The sequence below is a fragment of the Mobula hypostoma genome, chromosome 7 (assembly GCF_963921235.1).
Source record: "Mobula hypostoma chromosome 7, sMobHyp1.1, whole genome shotgun sequence".
Classification (NCBI taxonomy): domain Eukaryota; kingdom Metazoa; phylum Chordata; class Chondrichthyes; order Myliobatiformes; family Myliobatidae; genus Mobula; species Mobula hypostoma.
In genome coordinates, this window is record NC_086103.1 from 31,476,422 (window position 1) to 31,501,099 (window position 24,678).

The following is a 24,678-nucleotide window of genomic DNA, read 5'->3' on the forward strand; positions in this document are numbered from 1 at the left end:
GATAAATAACTGAAATAATCCAGTCATCTTAAGTGCAGGGGATATATTCAATGGTTTGAATAACAAAGTTATTGAGGTGCAAAACCCGAGAGTAGGTTCAAATTCAGGGCTTGGAGATAGTATCCAGAGGACAAGATGGATCTCTATTGAGAGAGACACGAGCATAATTCTACATTAATGTTTTTCAGATGGGGTTGCTTATGTTTTCATCATTGTCATTTGGCTAAACAAAGATGATATTTGATATAGGCCTGTGAAAATGCAAAGTATATTAAAATCACAACTAATAAACTTAAGGAAAGGTTACTTTTGCTCTGTAGTCTTTTTCTATTGGTCTAGGAATGGTTTCTTGAACATACTCCCATGTAAAAGCTGATACTTTGGGGCACTAAATTTGTAACGTCAAACATCTGCCATGAATTTTATAACTTGCTGAATTTTCTTAAATTTTACAGATTTAATCAGTTCAAAGCTGAAGCAGTTCTGCTACACCACAAGTCATACCAATAAATTTATTTCCCCTTTGGTTGGTCTCACTCAGCAAGCTGAGAAGGTGACAAACAAGTGGAATAGAACTTTTCAAAAAAACAAAAAACTTTTTGGCTATGATAAACCACCCTTCCCCCATTAAAGCAACTGGAATGGGGGAATCACCTCCAACAGTTATGCTGCTAACTAAAGCAAGCTCGTTAACAATTAGCAATTAAAAGACAACAGGGAGCTGTGGGGGTGAGGGGAGAAAGAAAGGGTTAAGAAAAAACTTCCAGCTCCACTGTGTTAAAGATCAGACACAAATAAAGAGTATCACAGGTTTAAGCAATAATCCCACTGCCAGTTAATACAATATACTAAAATACTAAACTATCTACAGAAATTTTATTATTGCATAACAGAAAGTAGAGTTATCTGGCTTTCCAATTCCTTCTTTCCAATCAATACATCCAAAAGAACACTAATTATAACTAAAAATCATGTGTTGATGCATTGTACAAACAGAGCATGAGCATGACCATTTAATTGATGATTTTTCCACAGCAAAATAATGAGATGACCTTTATCAAGGGCGAATGGCAAGCCACACACTGTGCTTCAGAACACATGCAGAATAAACTTTTTACCTGCAAAGCACAACCACGAGCTACAGCTTCATCTGCATTTAAGGTTGTACTGAGGGCTTTCCCAAAGAATTTAGTGATTCGCTCTTTGATGGCAGGGATACGAGTTGCTCCACCCACAATCTCAACAGCATAAATATCCTCTCGTTTCAGCTCTACAGGAAGGAGAAATATTTGTTACTGAAGGATTACAGTAGCATCTTTATACTGATTTGAGTACACGAGGTGAGAGACAAAGGCATGTTCCATCATGAAATAAAGTTGTTTCAGATTGCTTAATACTAAAACTCAAGTGATGTATCTGTTGTAAGTAGCACTATGAAATTCCAGTATTCACATTTCAAGAGTAATATCTAAAATTATACGTGCATTATTGTGAAAATCATGGAAGGAAAGGCGCTCTATTACTTTGAGTCTCCTTTTATTTAAATGAACATTTTTATTACGCAAACATTCTCAGTGAATAACTTCAAAGTATGGTATTCAAGTCAGAATTCATTACCTAATAATAAGATGAAAGGATCCCACATAAAGTGATCAAGAAACAAAACCAGAAAGATGAAAAAAACTCCACCTTCCTCAGTCTAATAATTGAAGGAATCACACCTTAAGTGAGACCTATGACAAAAGTCAGATAATTTTACTGCACAAATATCAGAGTTTAATCATAGGTTAATCTAAATTGGATAAATATTACAAGAATGTAAAAACAGCTGGAACAGATTAAGGAATTCAGATCAAATTTGAAGAATGTTGTAATAAGGAGACAATCTTTAGTTCATTGGTCATGATACTTTAACCATATAATTTGAAATAAGTTAAAATGCGAACAAACAAAAATAAACCAATTGAAATATAAGACTCACTTGTCTGCTCCATGAGACTACGAAGAGGAGACTCCACTCGGGACCAAAGCGAACCGCACATCTCTTCAAACTGGCTCCTTTAAACATTTCAAAGTAAAAATCAAGCGTTTGAAACTTTGGTCCAAATGTAAGATGCCTATCCATGAACTTTTAAAAGATAAACTGGACAACAATATACTTTGATTTTTAAATTTATAGTCATAAAGATTGTATTTTGCAAATTTCTAATGAAACACCCCAATATTCTATGTACAATAGAGTAGAAAAATTGAATGTATCAAACTGATAAATCCCCAATTATATATTAAATTAGCTTGACCCTTCAATGCAAAATTTGCTCTTCTGACATTGAACTCAAAAAGGATAAGTAAGCAACAATGTCACATTTCCCAAATACTCTAATGCATTCCCAATCCTTTGTCATGGAACCCAGACACAACATCGTGGAAATATTTTCACATGGATTGCTGTGATATATTATCCCCTTTTCATAAGCTATCAGCAATAGGTAATAAACATTAGCCGTGCCAATAATCCTCAGATTTCAAAGAATGATATAAACCTTGGGATTTGGCATTAGTATTATGGCAAATAGTGACAGAACACTCAGTTTGCCTTTCTATGATGGTAATATAGATTAATAAACAATTACAAAACTTTACTAGCAGTTTTGGGGAAAACAAAGCACCTTCTGATTTCTTACACCAACCATACGGTATAATAAATCATGAGATTAGTTTCACAAGTTTTGGGAAAACAGACAAATGTGTACATTTTAAAACATGGTGGAACTTTGATCCACCGAAAGATCATTCACCCTTCAAATCAGGCCATAAGGCTACCCAACTGCCTTTAAGTGAGTCATTAGGTCCTGCTGAAACTCTGACATTTTGAAGCAGTACCTTTTGAAAAGCAGAGTGGCATGGGACAGCTGCCAGCTAAGCCAAGCTGCTGATTCATTCCCTATTTTGAGTTTTACACAGCTGCTGATGTCATGACTCTGTTATCTGTCATAGTTTTCCAAGTGTGCACAGTATTCACTGCAAACAGTTCTGTCTACAAACATACATCCAGAAACTCTGATTTATATCAGCACAATTTTGTTGCAACATTAAATTTGCTAACTACACAACTGTCAAACAGGAAATGATCTGCTCAGTTATAATGATTGGTCTTGCGATGCTCTCCAATTTGGAAGAGAGCAAGTCAGGAGAAAGCAGACATCTTTAGCATGGATCAATAACATTTTAAATATCAAGCACTTCATCCATCTACTCATGAAGATGGACGAACATTTTACTCAACAAAAAGAAAAATTCTGACTTTCAGGTAATTAAAGGAAAATAGCTAGTTTCTTCTCTACTTAATTCCAGACTTTACAAAAACTTTACACAGGCTTTTGTTCAACAAATGTTCTTTGAAAGAAAATTGAAAATTTAAAAAAATGCAAAGATATCTGTGCTATTCTTTCATGTTTGGGTCAGATCATATGAGAATCTTTGGGGCCATCTATCACCAGTAAAACATTTGCAGTTTTAGGTTACTATACCTCAGCTGCACAACTAAATGCCAGGAGGGGAAAAAAATTACTGTTTTTCTGTCCTGCTTATCACATAAAATTCATATATAAATTTTATTGGATTTCAGAACAGTGAGACACCAAGGAGTGTATTTAGATCACACGGCATTACTGCTTTTAGTACATTTTAACTTGCAGAAATGCTATTTGTAGTCCACTGTGTTCTCTACTGCAGTGTGTGTGTTCATTCCAGTTACTGTAGATGTTATAAACTCTAAAGAATGAGAATCCTGAAACCAACATTATTTTGTACCTGTTTAATACTCCAGAAACATCAATGTCATTCATGAAACACTCAATATTCAATGGTAAGTCCGATGCATTGGCACTCATTAGTTTCTTCAGCTTTTCGCATTCCTGGGAAAGCCGGATTACAGCTCGAATCTTTGATTTAACATCTAGTTTGTATTTTTTACTGAATTCTTCACAGAAGTGATTTACTAAAATCTCATCAAAGTTTCTTCCACCCAAGTAGGGGTCATAAGCAGTAGCAAGGACCTAGGATAACACAAACCTACAGTTAAATGGCAAGGGAACAAAAGCTACAAATTCCAAAATAAAAGCACGTTATTTTTGCAGACACTCTCTAACCAACAGTATATGAATAATCTAAAAAGTTAAGAGTTGTAGTGGTAGAACAACATGCTTGGATCACTGACAGATCTGCATATTATTTTGTCTACAACTACAAATGAACTTCCTTACCTCTGTGGCCATTCTTTAGTGTACCATTTTTGGTACGCCAAAGGGCCCTTCTGCCCATTCTGTACCAACCATGATGCCAATTGAAACAATTGCTTCTACTTCCTACCTGTTGAAATACTTCTTAAACGTTGCTATGGTATCTAGTTTAACCATTTTCTCTAGCAGCAAGGTCTAGGCATTTACCATTCAATGGGTTTGAAACAAAAACTTGCCTTATAAATCTCCTTTAAACTTCTCCTCCTCTTACCTCAAAGGTATTCCCTCCTGTAATTAACATAGAAGGAAGCTATCTCACCCATTGCATCTGTTCCAAATGTTAAGAGCTACACTACTTAATTCTACCTTGTAGCACTTGATCCACTGCCACTCCTAAATGCTATTTAAATGTGATGGAGGTTTGTAAATCTCTTATCATGGAAAGAATTCCAGATCCTATGTACGCTCTAGGGAAAAAACATTAATTACTTTTAACTTAAGCCACAAAGTATCTCGCTATCCTGCTCAAGGAAATAGTCCCTCACAATTTACCTCATTCAGGCTTCTCAATATAGCTTTAGATCATGTAAATTTGGATATTGAGTAAACATTTTGTTAATGAAGAATCATTATTTAAGGGATAATTGCTTCTTGCTCTAGCTGCCATTCGAGTCTAATGTTCAAATTGCATATTGTAAATTAGACTGCAATGTATTGGAGATTTTTGCTCTCTACATTTTTAATTCAATGACATTCAGGGTCTGTACAATTTTTCTAAGCATACCAACTATACAAAGTAATTTGGGGAAGATGAGCTGCAAAGCAATAAGCAGCTAAGTTGAGTGGGCAAGAAAATAGCAGATCAAGTACATGGAAATCAGAAGTTGCCCACTTTAGCAGGAAGAACAGAGAAGCAGATTTTGAATTCAAGACCCCTAAAGTTTAATATTCAAAGGAATTTTGGTATCCTGTATAGAAATCGCAGAGTTAACCTATAGATGCAGCAAGTAGAAAAACATACATGTTAGTTTATACTGCAAAGTCTACATGACTGCCCATTATTTTGCTTCCTTATCCAATAAATGACAGTTGCCAGGAGGGACTGCAACAAAGATCTTATCCTGGGCTATGCTTCGGTAAGAGAAGTGAATGGATCTTGTACTGTGGAGTTTAGAAGAATGAAGAGGTAATATCATCAAAATGTACTTGAAGTACTCAATATGATAGAAATGCAGATAAAACAGAAAAGAGTCAAGTTATGCAGTCTACATTAGATTGCCCAAAAATAATCATGGTATATAAATAATTTCTGGTTCTCATTTACTGACTCAGGAGTCATTACAATTTGAGCAACTTGATACTTACATGGCTACTGCATGTAGCCAGCACAATTTGTGATTTTGAGTGGCTGATCACCTCTGTTGTGGGGAAATATTGTTCACAATAATGCTATATAAAGCCATTGTTGATTTCATTCCATTTTGACATTGGAAGTTCAAGACAATTGGTGCATAATCCATTCTTTAAGGAAAAGGCCATCCAGACATGCACTCAAAAGGGAGAGAAAGCAAATTGCTATGGCATTCAGTCCTCAAAATATAATCCTAAGAATTGGATACAATGCCACAAGAAACTAATAAACCTTAGAGGCAGGCAAATTCAACAAATATCTTCAAATGCCATAATCCACCAGATGTATCACTTCATTGTACGTCACATCATACCCTCACCATTGATGTGCCGATGATCACTCTCAAGGCACATGGTCACTTGACCATTGACAAGATCAAGCAACTTTTCTCCATTCTCCAGATTCTCATCCAGACTTTTTTCTACATTACCAACTACTCACCTATGACATCCCCCATATACGAAATACTTCTTTTCTCTGCAAGTTGACGCAAAGCTGAAGGAAGTTCAGCTAAGCAGTAGAGGACAAGCACAATTGCATCACATTACTGGCAGGAAGAGACAATGTTCACACTTAGGACTTGGCACTCTCAAGGTCAAACCCTGCTATGAGGCTGAGATGATTGAATACTACAATACTCTCATAACTAATCCTCTGCTGCTCATCTCACTCACCACCATAATATCTTTGCTTTAAACACCGATGTTGTCAGTAATCTCACCAAACACAATGGCCTTTTACTTTGATAGCTTTAAACTTCAAATAGACAAACAGCAGCAAACAAAAACAGAACAGACATCTCTCAACTCTCAAATGGAGTTGATAGGAACATGGAGAGATACAATTTATTGTGAATCACTTGGTGAATTAAGACCAGGTCTAAGAGGTAAATCAGGAGGGCAAAAAGACATGAGATGGATTTGGCAGGTAGGATTAAAGATAATCCCAAGAAGTTCTTCAATTATTTCAACTAAAAGGTTAACTAGGGATAAACTAGGTTATCAGGGCCCCCTATGCATGGAGTTGAAGTTTTTAAAATTGTGTTTACTAAAATGAATATCCTGGATCCCAAAGAAATGAAGCTAATAAGTAGTAAGGTCTTGGGTCATACGTATAAGGAAGGAGATATTTGCAGCTCTGAAGCACATTAAGATGGGCAAATCCCCAGGATCAGGCTAAGTGCTCTCCCAGACATTATGGGAGGCCAGGGAAGTAAATGTGTTAGCTTTTATAGAAGTATTTGCTTATCTTAGCCACTGGCAAAGTTCTAGAAGACTGGAGGGTGGCTAACATAATTCCATAATTAAAGGGTTACAAGGATAGGCCAGGGAACTATAGGACAGTGACCCTGACTTCAGTTGTAGGGAAGTTACTGGAGGGAATCTTTTTCCCTGGAATGCAGAAGAATGAGGTATGAACTTTATATAATCATAAGGAGTATAGATAAGGTTGAACTTGGATAAGTATGTGCAGGGAGGGGACTGAAGGGTTATGGACCAAACTGAGGCAACAAGGATTAGCAGGGCAGACGCTGTGAAGGACCCGTTTCCATCCTGTATTACTCTACGACTCAGAGAAGAATTAGTGTAAATGGACACATGGTATTTTGCTACTTGTTGTATTACTATAAAGAAACTTCAATCAATTTTACACTTGGCAATTAGATCATATGCTAACACTATTATTAAGGAAGGGCAGTAAATGTGACAATGCTGATAACTTTAATGAGTAAAAATAGAACAGTATGCAATTTCAAATACAAATGACAGGTGAGAGAAATTGACATCAAGGACAAATCAGTACCAACAGCAAATATGTAGCATTGCAGCTAGTTTACAATATACATTAAGTTTGCATGTAAGAAGACTACAGAAGACTCAGATGAGTGAGGAACAGCACAGAAGAAATATTAAAAGAAAGCCAATATAATGGAAAGTGGACTGGGCAATAAGGGGAGTGCTGAATTCCAAATGATTAATATTGAATGCTCAGTGTTAATACTAACACTGATAAATGTCCAAGAAACTTTCAAAAATCTACCAGCATTCCAGTAATATGCTGAGATTGTTTGCTCCAGTGGAGTCAGAGAACTTCAGAGAAGCTTAAATCTACAGTAATCTTTCAGGACAACAGCATTTATTTAGTTTCTCAGCTTGAGCAGTTTTCATTGAAGAAATCCTTAACAAAGAGGTCCTAGAAATATCATGCATCTTTATTTTCCGAAATTCTAATGACTGAAACAGTTCCAAAAGATTAAATGGTAGCTAAACGTAACCCGGTGATTTAAAGAGCTGGAGAATCAAGGGAGCTAAACATTGGTTAGCCTGATATTGGTAGTGTGGAAAATATCAGTCTATTATAAAAGATAATAGCAAAACATACAAAAAACATCTACCATGATTGAACAAATTCAACATAGACTTATGAAAGGGAAATCACAAATTTTGATGAAGTAACTAGCACAATAAATGGAGAGACAAACAGTGGGTATTTTGTGTGTGTGACAATGGATTTTGGACTTCCAGATATTTTTGGTAAGATCTGACATAACAGATTAGTGTGCAAAATTAAAGCACATGGAATTGGACGTTAAAATACTGACGTGGAGAGAGAATTGGCTGGCAGACAGGAAACCAGGAATTTAACCACATTGAAACTATTGGAATTGTTTCAGAGTCATTGGAACTTCAGAAAATTAACTAAGCTGAGGGATCTCACCTGGTACTTTAACACTACCTCTTTGGTTAAGAAAGTACAGCAGCATCTCCACTTCCTGAGACTGCAGAAAGTGAGGCTCTGGCCCCTCCCCCTCCCGATTCTAACCAATATTTACAGGAGCACCATCAAGAGTGTCCTGACCAGCTGCATCACCATCTGCTACAGGAATTGTAGGCATCTAACTGCATGTCCCTACAAAGGATTGAGAATACTGTTGAGAGAATCACTGGGGTCTTTTCCATCAGGAGATATTTATCAGGAGTGGTGTACTCAGGGTCTTTAGCATTGTCAATAATTTCACCCATTTGTTCAACAATCACTTTGACCCCCAACCATCAAATAGGAGGTACAGCAGTATTAAGACAAGAACTATTAGGATGGGAAACAGCTTCTTCCCTTGGGCCATAAGACTACTGATCTTACTGCCATCACCCAGGTTTCGTCAGGCATGAAGCAACAGTAACATTATACTGTTTACTCTTTAATTTGTAATGCAAAAACACCTTATCATTTGTTAATTTACTGGTGGTAATATTACTTTATTTGTTATGTGTGTGAGTTATATGCACTGTGTTGTGCACCTTGGTCTGGAGGAACTTTGTTTCATTTATGTATGGTTGAACGGCAAAAAACTAACTTTCCACTGCTAGAGGCATTGAGCGCTGAAGCAAGGGTGTCTTACTGCAAACATAAAATACAATGGCAAATCCTTTCCAAGTGACAGAATCATTTCTGAGGGATTCAATGTTTGGATCCAGCTAGCCACAACTTATATTAATGATTTAGATGAGAAAATTAAAAGAAGTTACATGGAACTTATGGACAAAAGGATGCAGACAGGGTACGGAGTGGTGTTATCAGGTTGACCAAGTGCATTGCAGGGCAGGTACAACATATTCTAGACAAATAAAAAAGCACAATTAAAAAAGGTAGAATATTTGAGTTGTAAAAGTTTAGGAAAAGGGGAAACAGTGATGTATGGGTGCCCTTGTGCACCAGCTAATGAAAATACACAAAAGGCAATTCAGGCAAATGGTATGCTGGGTTTCACTGCTAGAGGCATTGAGCGCTGAAGCAAGGGTGTCTTATTGCAAACATAAAATACAATGGCAAATCCTTGCGATTTGTGCTATTTTTATCTTCTTAACAAAAGAAATATGTTCTTGTTGTGAAAGCAGTGCAATGAAAATTCACCTGACAAATTTCTGGGATGAAATCATCAGGGTACAAAGAGACTTGGTTGTATTTCTGAAATTTTGGAAGGATGACAGTACTATCTCACAAAAATTTTAATAGATCTATGCAGACTAGATGCAAGGAGATGTTCCCAGTGTTGGAGTGTGCAGAGTCCAAGATGAGAGGCCACAGGCTAAGGGATAAGCTATTTAAAGAACCTGAGATGAGTTGCCTATAGCCAAAACAAAGAGGTACAAGTTCAATTTTCTACTACAGAAGGTGGCTGAGGCTAAACTATTAAATACAAACAAAAAGTTTGACACAAAACAGGGACACAGAAAAACAAAGAACAGGTTAATGATTTTAGATGATCAGCCATTGTCACATTGAATGGTAGAGTTAGCATTTCTACAATTTTTTTTAATAAAACATTTCTCTCCTCTTTTTTTGCTCCATATTTATATACCCTTCTTGTTTTTTTTTACTGTTTTTATTGGAGGTCGGGATTGAGGATGTGATTTTAAGTTTTTTAACTCTGCTTGGTTCCAAGTTAGCCCATTGCTTTGCTTTTAGTTAGTTGCACGGTGGGTTTTTTTGGGTTTTTTTTTCCTTTTCTCTATTGATATATAAAAATTAGTATAGTATTATGTTACCTTAGTATGTTATGTTTAAATTACATTGTTTGTATCTTTTTTTTGTATTAATATCTCCTGTAATTTTATTATATTCTAACAGTGTATTAGTGCCTTTATGGCTTACCTTTTTGTATACTTATTCAATAAAAAGATTTAAAAAGAAAGAAAACATAAAAAAAATTCATTTTTCTGCTGAGGTTCAGGCAACAGAAGTGCTCCCAGTACTCTGAAGGTACACACCTTTCTGCAGAGAGCTATTCCTTCTTCTAAAAGCGTGGTCTGCCTTACTTAATTCTATTTTCCATCTTTAGTCATGATGCACTTCATTTTCCAAGGGCAATTTATTTCTTCAAATGTGAACACAGACTTGAGTAACTGGTATTACTACAATACCCTGTATATTTTTATTAAATACAAGTAGTACCACTGTGCTAAGAATCATATCTACAGCCAGTCAAATCATTCTCTAATTGCCCTGAAAGTTGCTCGATTCCTCCTTGCCACTGAACAACTGCTTAGCTGAGAAACTTTAACTGAATGCATAAGTTGCTGCCTGGGGCCAAAATGGCAGCATCATGGCAAATCTGTATCACGTGTTGACTGATATCAAATACTGCACACTTTCTACCAGCACTAGTTATTCATTGTTGCGCCACAAAAAGCATTTGACTCATACAGCCAGGGAGCATATGTATTTTGAATGCAATTCTGGAAGTAATTTACCATCATCTTGGGTCAAAAGATCACTATAGGAACAAAATATACAGAAATTCCATCTTTCAGAGGGTTGTAAAGTTTTTAGCAATCTATTCTCAAGGGTTTATCTGCTCCCAAATATACTCAAAACAGATTGGTGGAAATACATTTGGAAACCAAGGGAAATGAAGTAAATGGAGAGTGCCAAAGTCATTACTTCAACTTAAATAGCTGCATACCTCCTGTTCTTATTTTAGATCTTTATAAGATACAAAACAAACCATTTCTCTACAATACAACTTTTCCATTCCCCAGATTTAGACTCTTAGGACAGAGGAGGACTCTTAGGACAGAGGAGAATATGAAACCTGTACAAGGGCAACCAGGGCAGAACCAGAAGAGCTGTTGACAAAGGAGAATTTGTAGTTTTATTGAAGGTGGTTTTAATTTTAATAGCAAGAGAACAGGAACCCAAGTAGAGTGACTAAGGAAAGAGAAACAAGGACAGAACTGAAAAGAAAAACCAGTGGAATAAAGGGCAGGTACAAACATAGCCATAGTACTTTACAGGGATTCAGACACCATGGAATTACATGAAAATAACAGATATTAATTCAAATAAAAAAGTGTTCAGGAAATTTAACTTCAACTGATACTTTAAGGCTAGTAAAACCAATCATTGGGCGTGGGACATCCATGTTAACTAGTGTTCAGTGAAAACTTCAGGATGAGACCAGGAAAGGTATTAAGTGGATATCTCCTATGTTAAAGGTGTATACTTGCTACTTAGCACACATGAAACAGTGGAGGAACTCAAAGCAGGCATATTGTAGAGACCTCTGCAAAAATGTTGCCCAACCTACTGAGCTCTCTAAGCATTTTTATCTGTGTTGCTCCAGATTTCCATCTGCAGGCTCCCGTGTCTACAGTTCAGGACAGGTCTGTTTTGTCACTTAATATTCTGGCCAGTTATATATTCATAAGTTCATGAGAATGATCGCAGGAATGAAAGGAGTGTTTGAAGGCAATTGCCTGTACTCACTGGAGTTTAGAAGAACGAGGGGAGATCTCATTGAAACCTATTGAATATTGAAAGGCCCAGATAGAGTGGACATGGACAGGATGTTTCCTATAGCAGGGGAGTCAAGGACTAGAAGTCATGCCCTCAGAATACAATAAAGTACCTTTAGAAAAGGGGATCTCATCCTGGGGTCCACAGACTCCTCAGTTCATGGTAGTGTCTGTGGTATAATACAGATTGGGAACCACTGCTTTAAAACAAAGATGAGGAATTTCTTTAGCCAGAGGATGATGAATCTGTGGAATTCATTGTTCACAGATGGCTGGGGAGGCCAAGTTATTAGATACATTAAAGCAGAAGTTGATAGATTCCTGATTCGTAAAGGTTACAGGAAGGCGGCAGGAGAATGGAATTCAGAGAGATAATAAATCAGCTCTGATGGAGTGGCAGAGAAGACTTGATGGGCTGAATGGCCTAATTCTAGTCCTATGCCTTATTGTTTTATTGTGCCATCCCTTAACACGAACAAAAACAATATATTTTGGGTGTCTGAAGTTTGTGGCTAGTAACTAGTCCAAGAGCTTCTAGTAATTTTATATAGTCAAGAGGGTTCTGCTAGTTGGGATGTGTGGCCATTCTCAACATGCAGTTCTGCAAAATTACCTTACCATACTTAAAATGCTAAAGTAGGTGAATACAGCTATTGAAACTGTAGTTCAGCATTTATTGTTATTGTGCTTAAAATGTATGAAAGTATTGTGGCAGGGAAATGAGATTTCCTGAGACTCTCTCTGCGATGAGAATAAAGTCTTTTTTATTTCCCAACTACAGCTTCTGTGTGGCTCAATTTAGTCAATCACATCAGTAAATAAAAACTAAAAATGAAAAAGATTTTAATGCTTTTAAGGTATAATGAGTGGAACAGGAAGCAATGACCAAAAAGTAAAACTGGTAGACTCTGGAAAAATTTTTATATATTAACATATTTGCAATCTAAACCAAGAACTACATTCAGCCTTATTTACTTTAAAAGTTGCTGATTATTTTTGAGACCAAACATAAAAGGAATAAGCATTTATTTCTCCATTACCAACATTCAATTCCATATCAGGTTTATAAGCATTTACACTGCTTGTATCACTATAGAGTCAGGAAGTCAGACTACACGTGAATGAATATTGCTTTCCCTTACCTTTAGTTTACCTTTATTGAATGCACAAACAGAAACCTGAAATGCCGAATGTCCCAAATCAACAAAAACAACATTCCTTGGCTTCTCTTCGGGGGCTGGTAGATCTTGTTTATATATCCCATATGCGAGTGCAACTGCAAATCAATCAACAGGTGTAACTACAAAATGCTCCAGAGTGCTAATTTTAATTAACAGTAGGATAGATCAACACAATTTCGACAAAATAATTAAAGCACAAAAGTCATCAACCAAAAAGCTTATTTAGATGATGACATTTTCTCCTTTACCCTTTTCTCATTATGTCAAATGCCAGGGTTTTAGACCAACATACCCGAGGCATAATACCAGACTATGGAAGAAAAGAGAATCCCTGATATATGGATTAATGGGCCTTTCCAAAAACAGTATTGACAGGTGGATACTATGGAAAACCATGGGTATATCAGCAGGAATCCACAACTCTCAAAGGAATCATTCTTGTAAAATTTGATTCAAATGGACTTTTATTATCAAAGTTCATCCTCTTTAAGTAATTTTATTCGCCATTGTGTACCCTTATCTAAATTTAAATTCAGTATTTCTAGGAACTGATCAACTAAGACCCTCATTCCTTTTTCCTAAAGTATCCTACATTCATTAATTTACTACTACCCTTAAAGTATCAAAGTTCCTGGGGATTGATGTCCAGCAAAATATGAAATCATATGAAACTAGCCAACATTTTCACTAATATGGTGATACTGGATAAACTTCTGAGGACAGCATTACATTTTTGCCATTATCAGGGTATAGAAAGATCCAAAAGAATAACATCCTAGTAATATCCAAGTGACAAATTCCCTTCCTTGTCTTTCATTACAGAAATAGGCGATGAGAGAAAAGAAACTGAGATAAATTGAATAGTATCTCAAAAGGCAGTAATCTCAGGATTACATGCTGTATCACATGGTGATGAATATAGTAAAAGACAAAAGGGCTAGATGAATGAATATTGAAAAGTGGTGGAAGAGAGTGCAATTTAGATTGCCAGCATGGTGGAATGGTACTGGAGAACAAATAATTCGTACGAACATGTTAGCTTAGACCCAACCAGGACCAGATCAGACGTGTTTGCAAGTGTTACTAGAGATGGTTTAAACCAGAAAGGATGGAGAATGTGAAATTAAGCAGAGTGACATGGAAGAGAAGAACAAGGACAGAAATGAAAGAACAGTAGAATAAAGAATGAGGTGCAGTTACAGCCATGATACAACAAAAATAATAAAAATGAACAACTTCTTCCAGTAATTTTCCCTCCACCCTCTTCTTTCATTCCCTATTCTGGCTGCCCTCTCACCTCCTCACCTGCCTTTCACCTCCCACTGATGCACCTCCTCCTTCCCTTTCTCCCATGGTCCATTCTCCCCTCATATCAAATTCCTTCTTCTCTAGTCTTTGCCTTTTCCACATCACCTCCCTGCTTCTTTACTTCCTCTCCCACCCACTTGGCTTCACCTATCACTTTCTCACTTGCACTCCTTCCCCTCCCCCAAATTCTTTCTCTGGCTTCTTCCTCCTTCCTCTCCAATCCTATTGAAGGATCTCAGCCTGAAGCGTCAGCTGTTTATTCTTTTCCATAGATGCTGCCTGACCTGAGCTTCTCCAGCATTTTGTGTGTGCTACATTAAATATTCCAAACTGCTATTCATAGGGAGCTATACAAGAACTCTGAAAAGCAATCCTTTTAACCAAGAACATTAAATAATTCTTATTCTTTGTGAAATTCTGTTGTTTAGCAATTACTGCATATAATACAGGCAAACCCTGGAATACAGCTGTTCAGTTAACAGAAATTCATCCTTACAGAAGTCACATCACTATACAAAGATTCAAGACAAGGCATAAAATTCATTCATAGAATTTTGAAAAGTATTCCCAAAACATAATATTCCAATTTTGCTTCTTAACATATGCACAGATGAAACTGAAAATTCTGACACAAACCATCTTAAGACCATAAGATATAGGAGCAGAATTAGGCCATCTGGCCCATTGAGTCTGCTCTGCCATTTCATCATGGTTGATCCAATTTTCCTTTCAGCCCCAATCTCCTGCCTTCTCCCCATATCCCTTCATGCCCCGACCAATCAAGAATCTATCAACCTCTGCCTTTAATATACATTAACACTTGGTCCCCACAGCTGCCTATGACAAAGAATTCCATAGATTCACCACCGTCTGCCTAAAGAAATCACTCATCTCCATTCTAAAAGGATGCTGCTTTTTTCTGAGGCGTGTCCTCATTTCTTAAGACTATCCCACCATAGGAAATATCCTCTCCACATCGACTCTATCGAGGAACACAACTCCTTCCCTCCACAATTAGAGCAAGGCTGCCTGTAGTCACATTTCAAAAAGCAATTGAGCACAAAGTATTTTATTTCTGCTTAAAATACATTTACAAAGTTTTACCAAAATTTAAATTATTACTCTATATTCACTAATATGTGTGCAAGTTACAATGAGTTAATACTCATTGTGCTGACCAGGCTAAAATTTTATCTGCACTAAAACAGAACAGTATACTTTGTTTTCCTTTCACACTGCAACAATGTATTTATACTATTCCAAAGATCAGTTCCTAGAATACAAATAAACTAATAAGCTCAAACAGTAATTACCTGAAGTGGTTTCGTTAATGAGCCGCAAACAGTTGAGTCCTGCAATCTGAGCAGCATCCATTATTGACCGCCTTTCAGCATCTGTGTAGAAACATGGGACCTGTACAAAATAGTACACTAATGAATGGAAATCCCATGGCCAATGAAGATAAAATTAAAAGGCTCAATTTAAAATTACACACAAATGCACAAAAATCAGCAACACTTCAATTACTTACTGATATCACACAATCCATGACTGGTTTCTTTAGCGCAGCTTCGGCCGTCTCTTTCAGTTTTGTCAGCAACATTCCTGTAACTTGTTCTACGCTAAAATTTCGTTCTTCTTCCATGTACGAAACCTTTCAAAAATTGTATGCAAAGGTAGTGCATTAAAATCCTATTTGGAAAAATACATCCTGAATCAAAACATTTGTCAATCACAAAGACATTTATTTAAAACTTCATAATGGCAAAGAAAAATAAGTGATAGCAAGGATGCAAGGTCTTCCACTTGTACAGTGTCATTGGACATACAGGGAACATACCAACTCCAGTTAAATGCCTTTAAAAAATAATCAATCCAGTAAACATTGGAGGTATTTTGATTCTATACCAGGACGTTAAGACAAGGCAGAATAAAATTAAAATTCCAATCCACATTCTCAAATTTCAATAATCATGAGCACAACATAAAGTTGTATATGTACTAGGTAACTTTAGTTTCTCACTTCCATCCTATTGGCAAAGCATGCATTCGTAAGTAGATTTTGAACAAGGAGTATAGTGACACCAACCTTAACTCCTGTTGCACCATTTGACATCTGAACAAGGTCGTATGCAAGTTTGGATTGCTCACTTCTTACAAATGGGTCTGTAAAAGCCCGTCCATGGAGCCTTTTAAATCCCTGTAGAGTATTTTTGACATTTGACAGCACCTACAAACCAAGAGTTAAAATTTAATTATCAATATCTAAACACCATGTATTGGATTTTGATGAGCAAGACTATCATTGTAGAAGCAGATCAGTTGAACTTATAGCAATAAACAATCTACCGGAAGAATTCAGCACGTCAAGCAGCTTCTGTCAGAGGAAAGGCCGGTCAACTTTTTCGTGTATCCCTGAAGATCTTACTGGTCAAGAACACCTTTGACCTAATTGACAAGCCCTTGGATTTGCTAGAGCATTATTACGACAAAATTGTGTCACTTGAAAGCCAGAACAAGTGCTTCACTCAAATCTGCAGAGAGCAACTTTGACTCATGATAAAGCTGAAACAATGGTTTTACCACCAAAGTGACCAAAAACACAAGAATAAAGGTCTGAAGTTCCAAGGAAAATTGTTGGTCCAATTTTTTTTCTAAGTTTGAAGTTTATTTTACACAAAATACAATTTACAAATCTTATCCAATTCTTATATTACATCATAAAGTTTGCTTAAAACACAATTTATCAGTTTGCTGAAAATAAATAATTGGATACCAGAAGACTAAACTGATTGCTGAAAATATTGCATAGCAGTAGAATCAGCATTTTAGGTTGACAACTTTTCATCAGAATTACTAAATAAAATGGTTATTAAGCTTGAGTACTAACGCTGTTTCTCTTGCCACAAATTCTGCTTAATCTGCAGAGCTTTTGCAGTGTTTTCTGCTTTTATTTCATTTGCCCTCTGAGTAGTATGCTATGGCCTGACAGCCTGCATGCTGGTAACACTGTCTCATAACATCTGTTCCTGGAATATTCTTTAAAGGAGGAAGCACTGAATTCTTACCTGATTTTTGGCTGCAGCTCCAACTGCACGATTTCTGGGTCCCAACGACACAAAAGACCTGAAAGTTTAAAAAACTTTAATTAATTGCTCCAAGATCCCATTTTATACTTTTTCCATGATAAATTTTGTATTAAAATATCTAACATTTGGCTTCAGTGGTCAGATAATAAACAGATCAAAAGCTGTCACAGAAATGTAAACTGCTTTTATATTAATGTAGAGATTGCTTGTGTTGGAGTATAGGTTGAATAATATTCACAAGCCAGATATCGGTATTTTTCCTGATAAATCTGACTACGTTATCTCAATAGGTGATATGCAGGCCCATTATCAATAAAAGGGAGTTGGAGATTTTCTAACAGCATAATGAATGCTGCATTAAAGACTAATCAATAAGTTACAGTTCAGTTTATTTATGTTTTTACATTTAAGACTTCAGGTGTAAGTATCCAGGTCCTAGAAAAACCTGAGATAATAACTGTGCAGATTCAATCAGTAAATAAATCAGAGCTGTGATAACCTTCTAATGTTCCCAGCATCATGTTCCCAATCAAGATAGGTTTCTGCCTTAAAACCAGTCAATAAACACCCTATTAAAAATAATTAATTGAGAATTACAAGTTGAATTTGCTTCCCAGATTACATTAAATGACCAAAAATCATGGTAGTTGCCCAAACATACAGTCCAATTAATTTAAAACTATCTTTTGCAGAGCCTTTTTTGCAGTAGCTGCTTTTGGGAACTTTAACAACTTTATGGTGTTACTTCAACTCTAATGTTGCAGTGACCACAGGAAAATGTGGTCAGCAGATGAAGTCCACTGAAAACGTCATAGAATCAGAGATTTATACCACTAAGTTTGAGCCACAATTGTGACAGAACTGCAGCTTGATGCCATCTTGAACAATATGACCATACAATATCCTTCACTGTATTCAATCAGCCTCTTCTTTGCCAATTTTCCTAACCTGTCCAAATCCTTCTGCAGACTCCCTGCTTCCTCAACACTACCTGCCACTCCACGGATCTAGTATACTTGGCCACATAGCTATCAATTCCGTCATTCAGATCATTAACTTTTATTGTGAAAAGTAGTGGACCCAACAGCAACCTTGCAGAACACCACCAGTCACTGACAGCCAACCACAAAAATTCCCCTTTATATCCACTCTTTGCCTTCTGACAGTCAGACAACCTTCCGACAATGCTAGCACCTTTCTTGTAATACCATGGCAACCTCACATGCTACACCTTGCCAAAGGCCTCCTGGAAATCCAACTCACCTTTGTCTATCCTGCCCGTTCATGCAGCTGAAAGCAAGATGCATGTTGGGAAATTGAAAAAATGAATTTAAATTTTAAGCTTTGAGGTACTCCAGGTTACTACGTTGTATTTTGTTATTTGCAGAAACTGGTAAAGTAAAACATACTAATGGCAACCTTTAGGGGAAAAAAAACATTCATTTATACTTCTAAGTACCAAAATCTACACACTGAGAGTGAAAATTCTCATGGCTTAGAAAGGTTGTAGTAATGTGCAAGGATTTAGGTTGGTAATTGAATGTACATACATCAATTAATATCCTAGATATGAAAGAACACAGTGATACAGAGAAAATACATTGCAGTTTTCTTCAAATTTTTAATAAAAATACAGCAACACGAAATAATGGAGGAACTCAGCAAGCCAGGCAGCATCTACGTAGAGGAATGAAGAGTCGACGTTTTGGCCCGAAACATCGACTCTATTCTTTTCAATAGTTGGTACTTGACCTGCTGAGTTCCTTCAGCATTTTGTGCGCGCTGCTCTGGAGTTCCGGTATCTGTTTTGGTTTTAATAAAACCACAGTATTTACTTAATGCACCTAATTTATCAGAATAAAATTATACACATGATTTGAGTGCCATCTGAGGGACAAAATAGCATTATAGTATCCTTCAAATGTTTGGTGATGCAATCATTATGACAGTGTTTGGCTACAGGTCAATTTGCAGCTGAGGACAATCCATTGCTGCTTTCCTGTCAGCCTTGGCCATCCCCAGGCTATCAAACCTATGGGTTAACAATGTGTGAGGGCTATCCATGTCTAGAACATCGGTATTCTAGTTATATCAATACTTCCTTTTCCCTCTGCAAGAAAAAAAATCATTGGAGGCCCACTCTGGTACACCACTGGTAGCAGGCTTCAATTCCAAAAACAACCTTACATCAATATTTTCTGCCTCCAATCACCAGGCCAGTTTCAGATCCAGCTAGCCATGGGTTCTTATTTTTTGGAAAGTAATTGGAAACTTATTTTTGCACTCTATAGATACTGAGGATCTGTGCATTTTGTTTTATTGTAGTAAGATTTTATTTAAAAAGTTCTTTAAAAAACAATAGTGAGGTTTGAATTAGGAAGAGTATAGGGACTGGCTTATTAACATGAAAAGTAATAAAACTTGAGGTGTGACATGAAAGTCAAATCATTCATAGTTAAGGAAAAATAATTTACAGTGTTGCAGGTTCAAACCAAAGCATGCTGGACACCAATCCAATCAAAATATCTGGTTCATCTCAAAAGGAATTTATTCATTTAGTGGACATGGGCATGACAAGACCAACATTTACAGCCCTGTAGTGGAAAAAACATCATGCTGTAGTCATTTAATAAACTACATTGCTGTGGAACAAGAGTTGAAAAAAAATGGACTCTGATGACTCTTCTCCGACCTGAAACAGTAACTCTTGTTTCTCCTCACACAGATGTAATCTGACCTGATGAATAGTTCTAGGATTTGCTTTTATTTTTAAAGTTAATATCAACAATGTCAATACAATTATTTTCCCATCCCAATCAGTTATTAATTATCCAACTTTAAAAGACCGTTGACATTGCCAGATTGGAATTTACATCACTGGTTTATTGACCTAGGCGTCAGAATTATTAATCTAGTAATATTATCACCGTGCAAATCGAAGAAGCTCAAATGCTGTCTACAGTAGAGATGAATAAAATACTAAGATTGCAAACCTTTGCAATTGTCTACGCATAGTGGCTTTGCACATTATATGACTAAGTACATTCAAGGGTGAAAAAAATGACTCTCCCTGAAATAATTATATTTTTGAAAAATGAGGGACATGGAGGACAGACTGGAAAGTGAATGAAGTACCAATTCAACTATGATCTTATTGAATGAAGGGCCACATCCACTAATCCTGTTTTCATTAGGTTCTAACATGCTTTTTCAGGGAGCGGTCATGGAAGCAATAAATGGTCGGGTGTGCACTAAGTATCAGACCGGGCGTGTGCAAACTGGGCACGGGAGATATGCCAAATCACAACTCATATTACGGAAAGGATTGAAGAATCGCAATACAGTATTACCGAAATCCTGTTGGCATTCAATCAGTTTGTATTGCCTTTCTACCTCGCAGACATCGCAATCAGCATATCCACCAAATTTCTATTTTAATGAAGGAACGGAAATAAATTATGCGAAAAATTTATATCCAATCTTCCCAAAACACTTGGAATCTTGCAATGAAGGGGAGACAGCACAACAACTTTAACAATGGAATTTATCTTCCAGTTAAAACAAAAATGCAAATGCTGCTGACTTGAAACATAAACGTGTTAGTTAAAATGAAAATGGGAACGTGCCGATGGGCAAAACGCAGACGGATTAAGTTGAAAGGAAAAATCTAGAAAGCGAAAGGCATGGGGCAGTGAGTAAGATGCTCAATTTTAGTGCCGCAGTCAGTCAATGCCTCCACCCCCGGTGGGCAAGGTGGGAGTGACTAGGCCCCAATGCAACCAACAACGTTACACGTTCGCTGTTCGTGACCCCTGCCAGAGCCGTGGAAGAGCCCAGGCGGATACCTACGGGGTGCTCCTTTCGCTGCATTCGTTAGCGGCCGTCTCGATGCCGCCGCCTCTTGCCACAGCCACATAACAGTTCTGGAAACCGACATCAAAGCCGACCACTGACATCTCCGGTCTGTCTTATTGTTTTTGTTTGTTTCCAATGGTCTCGGACAACCAAGAGCAATCTACCCAACGCCAGCACTTTTCCTGGTGTGTTTTTTTTCCCTCTCAGCTTGCTCTCCGGCTTTCTCAGAAGAACAGGAACCGCCGGGCTCTCTCTCGCTCCCTCACTCGTGCACCACAGGATCGGCCGGCTCCGATCTCGCGAGAATTCGCCTCTTTCCGCCCCGCCTCCCGACCCGTCGTCACTTCGGCCGCGAGCGTCACCGGCGAGTTTCGGAAGCGCTCGCCGTCGTTCGGTGAGCCAGGATATTGTTGTGTTTGTGGGGTGGTGCTGGGGTGCAGGTTTGCGGCGGGGGGGAGTGAGACGCCAAGGAACAGCATTACTTCAGTGGAGGATTTACCGGTAAGAATATATTGTTAAGTGTAAAAATGAGCAATCGTGAGAGTTGGAGGGTGTATGACATGTGGAGGGGGACTTGGGTAGTGGTGTGAACTTGTTCTAAATCCATTTGGACACTTCACTGGGGTTGGAAAGGTTGCCTCAAGGATACCCAATCTCCAGAGGAGCGCCTGCGGTAAGCGGAAACAACCGTCCACAATTTGTCTTGGTTGTTCTCCGGTGACGTTGCTATGGCGAGAGTGAAGGTGTGCTATTTATGGGCAAATGTACACCAACGATTTGCTGCTTTTAAATATGTGACATCCTTGAATTTGTGTGATTGCATCTATCGCCCCAAAGATATCTTGCTTCCAAATTTTAAAAAATCCAGAAACTCTGTTATGGGTTCAGTCGAGGTGCCCAGATCTGTTTGGGTTAAATCGTTATGTCATAAGTGGTTAGGCAACCTTTGTAAACACTTAGCATGAAAGTTACTTCTGTAAATAATCTTTAAGAACTTTGAACTATCGATGGCACCAATGTTCATTAAATTTATTGTTCAGTAACTGAAAGCATTATTTTAATCAAATATCAATTCTGATAAATTCACAGTAAATTGCCAAACGAACCATTAACTTCAGTTTTGACTTTAAAGTTTTATTATCAAGATATCTGCATGTCATAATCTTTTGGCCTGTACTAGATACGTTTACATTTTTGAGAAGTTTCACTATCTGTTGTCTGCATGCAAAAAAACAAATTCTTTACCTGTCTCAACAAATGTTAAAGCACAAATTTGCTGGTCTTTTTAAACTTTGAGGTTCTTTGGTTTTTCCAAAAGCCTTTTAAATAAACTGGAGACTGGCTTTAGATAGATTTGTTTTAAATAGTCTTCATTTAATATGGAGGGGGCTTTTCTGTTGTGAAGTGTAGCATGATGCTTAAGCCACTGGAGTAGCAATCTAGATGTTTGAACAAATGATTCAGATGTGTAAACTGGATAAAATAAACTATTCTGACATCATTTCTCCTTGTTTGTAATACTTTGATGTATTGTTTTCCGTTTCATGTTTTCAAACCTGTCAACATCAGTCCATGTCTTGTAAATACAGGACTCTATATGAAAAGTGCATTTAAGTAATATCCTTAAAATTATGTGAATTTCTAGCTTCTAGTCCTTACGACAATCTATGTTTCTAGATCTCATTTTTGTATATAATCTATTTGTTATATATTTAGTATTTTATTTGCAGATGGTGTCATAGAGCACTACAGCACAGAAGCAGGCCTTTCAGTCCATCTAGTTCATGCCAGTCTATCTTCTGCCTAGACCCATCTACTTGTATCTGGACTACAGCGATCCATGTCTCTTTCATCCATGTATCTATCCAAATTTCTCTTAAATGTTACAATTGAATCTGCATCTACCACTTCCACGGTAAGCTTGTTCCACACTCTGGGTAAAGAAGTTCATCTTCAGATTCCCCTTAAATATTTCATCTTTCCCTCTATGACCTCTAGTTCTCATCTCACTCAACCTGAGGGGAGAAAGCTTGCATGCATCCACCCAATCTATAACCCTCATAATTTAGTATAGCTCTTAAAAACTCTCCTCTCATTCTCCTCTCATTTTCCTGCACTGCCATGCATAATGTCCTAACCTATCAATCTTTCCCTATAACTCAGGTTCTCAAGTCCTGAACATCCTTGTAAATTTTCTCTGCTCTCATATAAGCTTACTAATGTCTTTCCTGTGGGTAAATGTCCCCATCTGCACACAATATCTCACCAGCATCTTCTATATCTTCAACATAACATCCCAACTTCTGTACTCTGTCCTGATTTATGAAGATCAGTGGTCAAAAGCTCTCTTTATTAACTTAACTACCTGTGATACCTATTAATTAAAGAAATTCTACTTTCAATGAATTACGGGTCTGTATTCCTGGGACCCTTTGTTCTGCCACACAGCTCAGTGCCCTACCCTTCACTGTGTAAATCTTAGCATAGTTTGTCCTCCCTAAGTACAACACCTCACAGTTCACTGCATTAAAATATAACTGAGTTATATTTTCCTGGCTGGTCCGGATCATTATGCAAACTTTGGCCTTTCTCACTGTCCACTCTGCCCCCAATCTTGGTGTTATCAGTTTACCATATTGTCATCTAAATCATGAATATTAGATTAGATTATGAGGACACGCAGTCCTCTTTTATTGTCACTTAGTAACGCATGTGTTAAGAAATGATACAATGTTCCTCCGGTGGACCAAGACTGAAAAACTGACAAAAACCACATATAGATGATAAACAACAACTGAGCCAGTGATCACTGTAGCATACCATTAGTCACAGGTCTCCAGTCAGAGGGACACCCATCTACTATCATTTTCTGGAATCTCCTGCTAAGCCAACATTGAATCCAATTCAACACACACAAAATTCTGGAATAATTCAGCAGGTCGTGATCGATGGAAATGAATAAATAGTCAACATATCAGGCTGAGATCCTTATTCAGGACTTAGTTCATCCTGAATTCCAAGCAACTTAGGCTTCTGGAACAATACCCCCTCCACCCTTCCCGACTAGATAAACTTTGTCAAAGATCTTTCTAAAGTTTGTATAGATAATGTCCACTGCCTATCTTTCATCAACCTTTTTGGTAAACTCTTTGAGCTCTATATGATTGGTTAGATGTGACCTACAATGCTCAAATCCATGTTGACTATCTCCAACCATGCTCTGTCTATCCAAATACGTATTATCCTATTTCTTAGAATATCCTCCACTAATTTACCCACGACGAACGTCATGTTAAC

General features: G+C 37.3%; 2 protein-coding genes across 5 annotated transcripts in view; one reads left to right on the forward strand and one right to left on the reverse strand.

Annotated features, from left to right (window-relative positions):
• LOC134349218 (heat shock 70 kDa protein 4-like) overlaps positions 1–21,641 on the reverse strand; it is a 39,318-nt gene extending 17,677 nt beyond the window's left edge. The window contains exons 1-9 of the mRNA XM_063053211.1: positions 21,376–21,641; positions 17,506–17,563; positions 16,527–16,667; positions 15,969–16,091; positions 15,751–15,850; positions 13,091–13,224; positions 3,814–4,058; positions 1,982–2,058; positions 1,119–1,270 (exon numbers count right to left, since the gene is read on the reverse strand). Of these exons, the coding sequence (XP_062909281.1) occupies positions 1,119–1,270; positions 1,982–2,058; positions 3,814–4,058; positions 13,091–13,224; positions 15,751–15,850; positions 15,969–16,091; positions 16,527–16,667; positions 17,506–17,563; positions 21,376–21,482 (1,137 nt within the window). The 5' untranslated portion in view covers positions 21,483–21,641. The remainder of the gene's footprint in view (positions 1–1,118; positions 1,271–1,981; positions 2,059–3,813; positions 4,059–13,090; positions 13,225–15,750; positions 15,851–15,968; positions 16,092–16,526; positions 16,668–17,505; positions 17,564–21,375) is intronic.
• Positions 1,326–24,678, forward strand: part of rnf14 (ring finger protein 14) — a 53,951-nt gene continuing 30,598 nt past the window's right edge. Inside the window, exons 1-2 of one of the 4 annotated variants that reach the window (XM_063053214.1) lie at positions 1,326–1,340; positions 23,112–23,296. The gene's annotated coding sequence lies outside the window, so the exon portion shown is untranslated. Of the gene's footprint in view, positions 1,341–21,652; positions 21,883–23,111; positions 23,297–24,678 lie in introns of those variants that run through there. The other 3 variants (XM_063053213.1, XM_063053215.1, XM_063053212.1) reach the window with 3 other exon arrangements.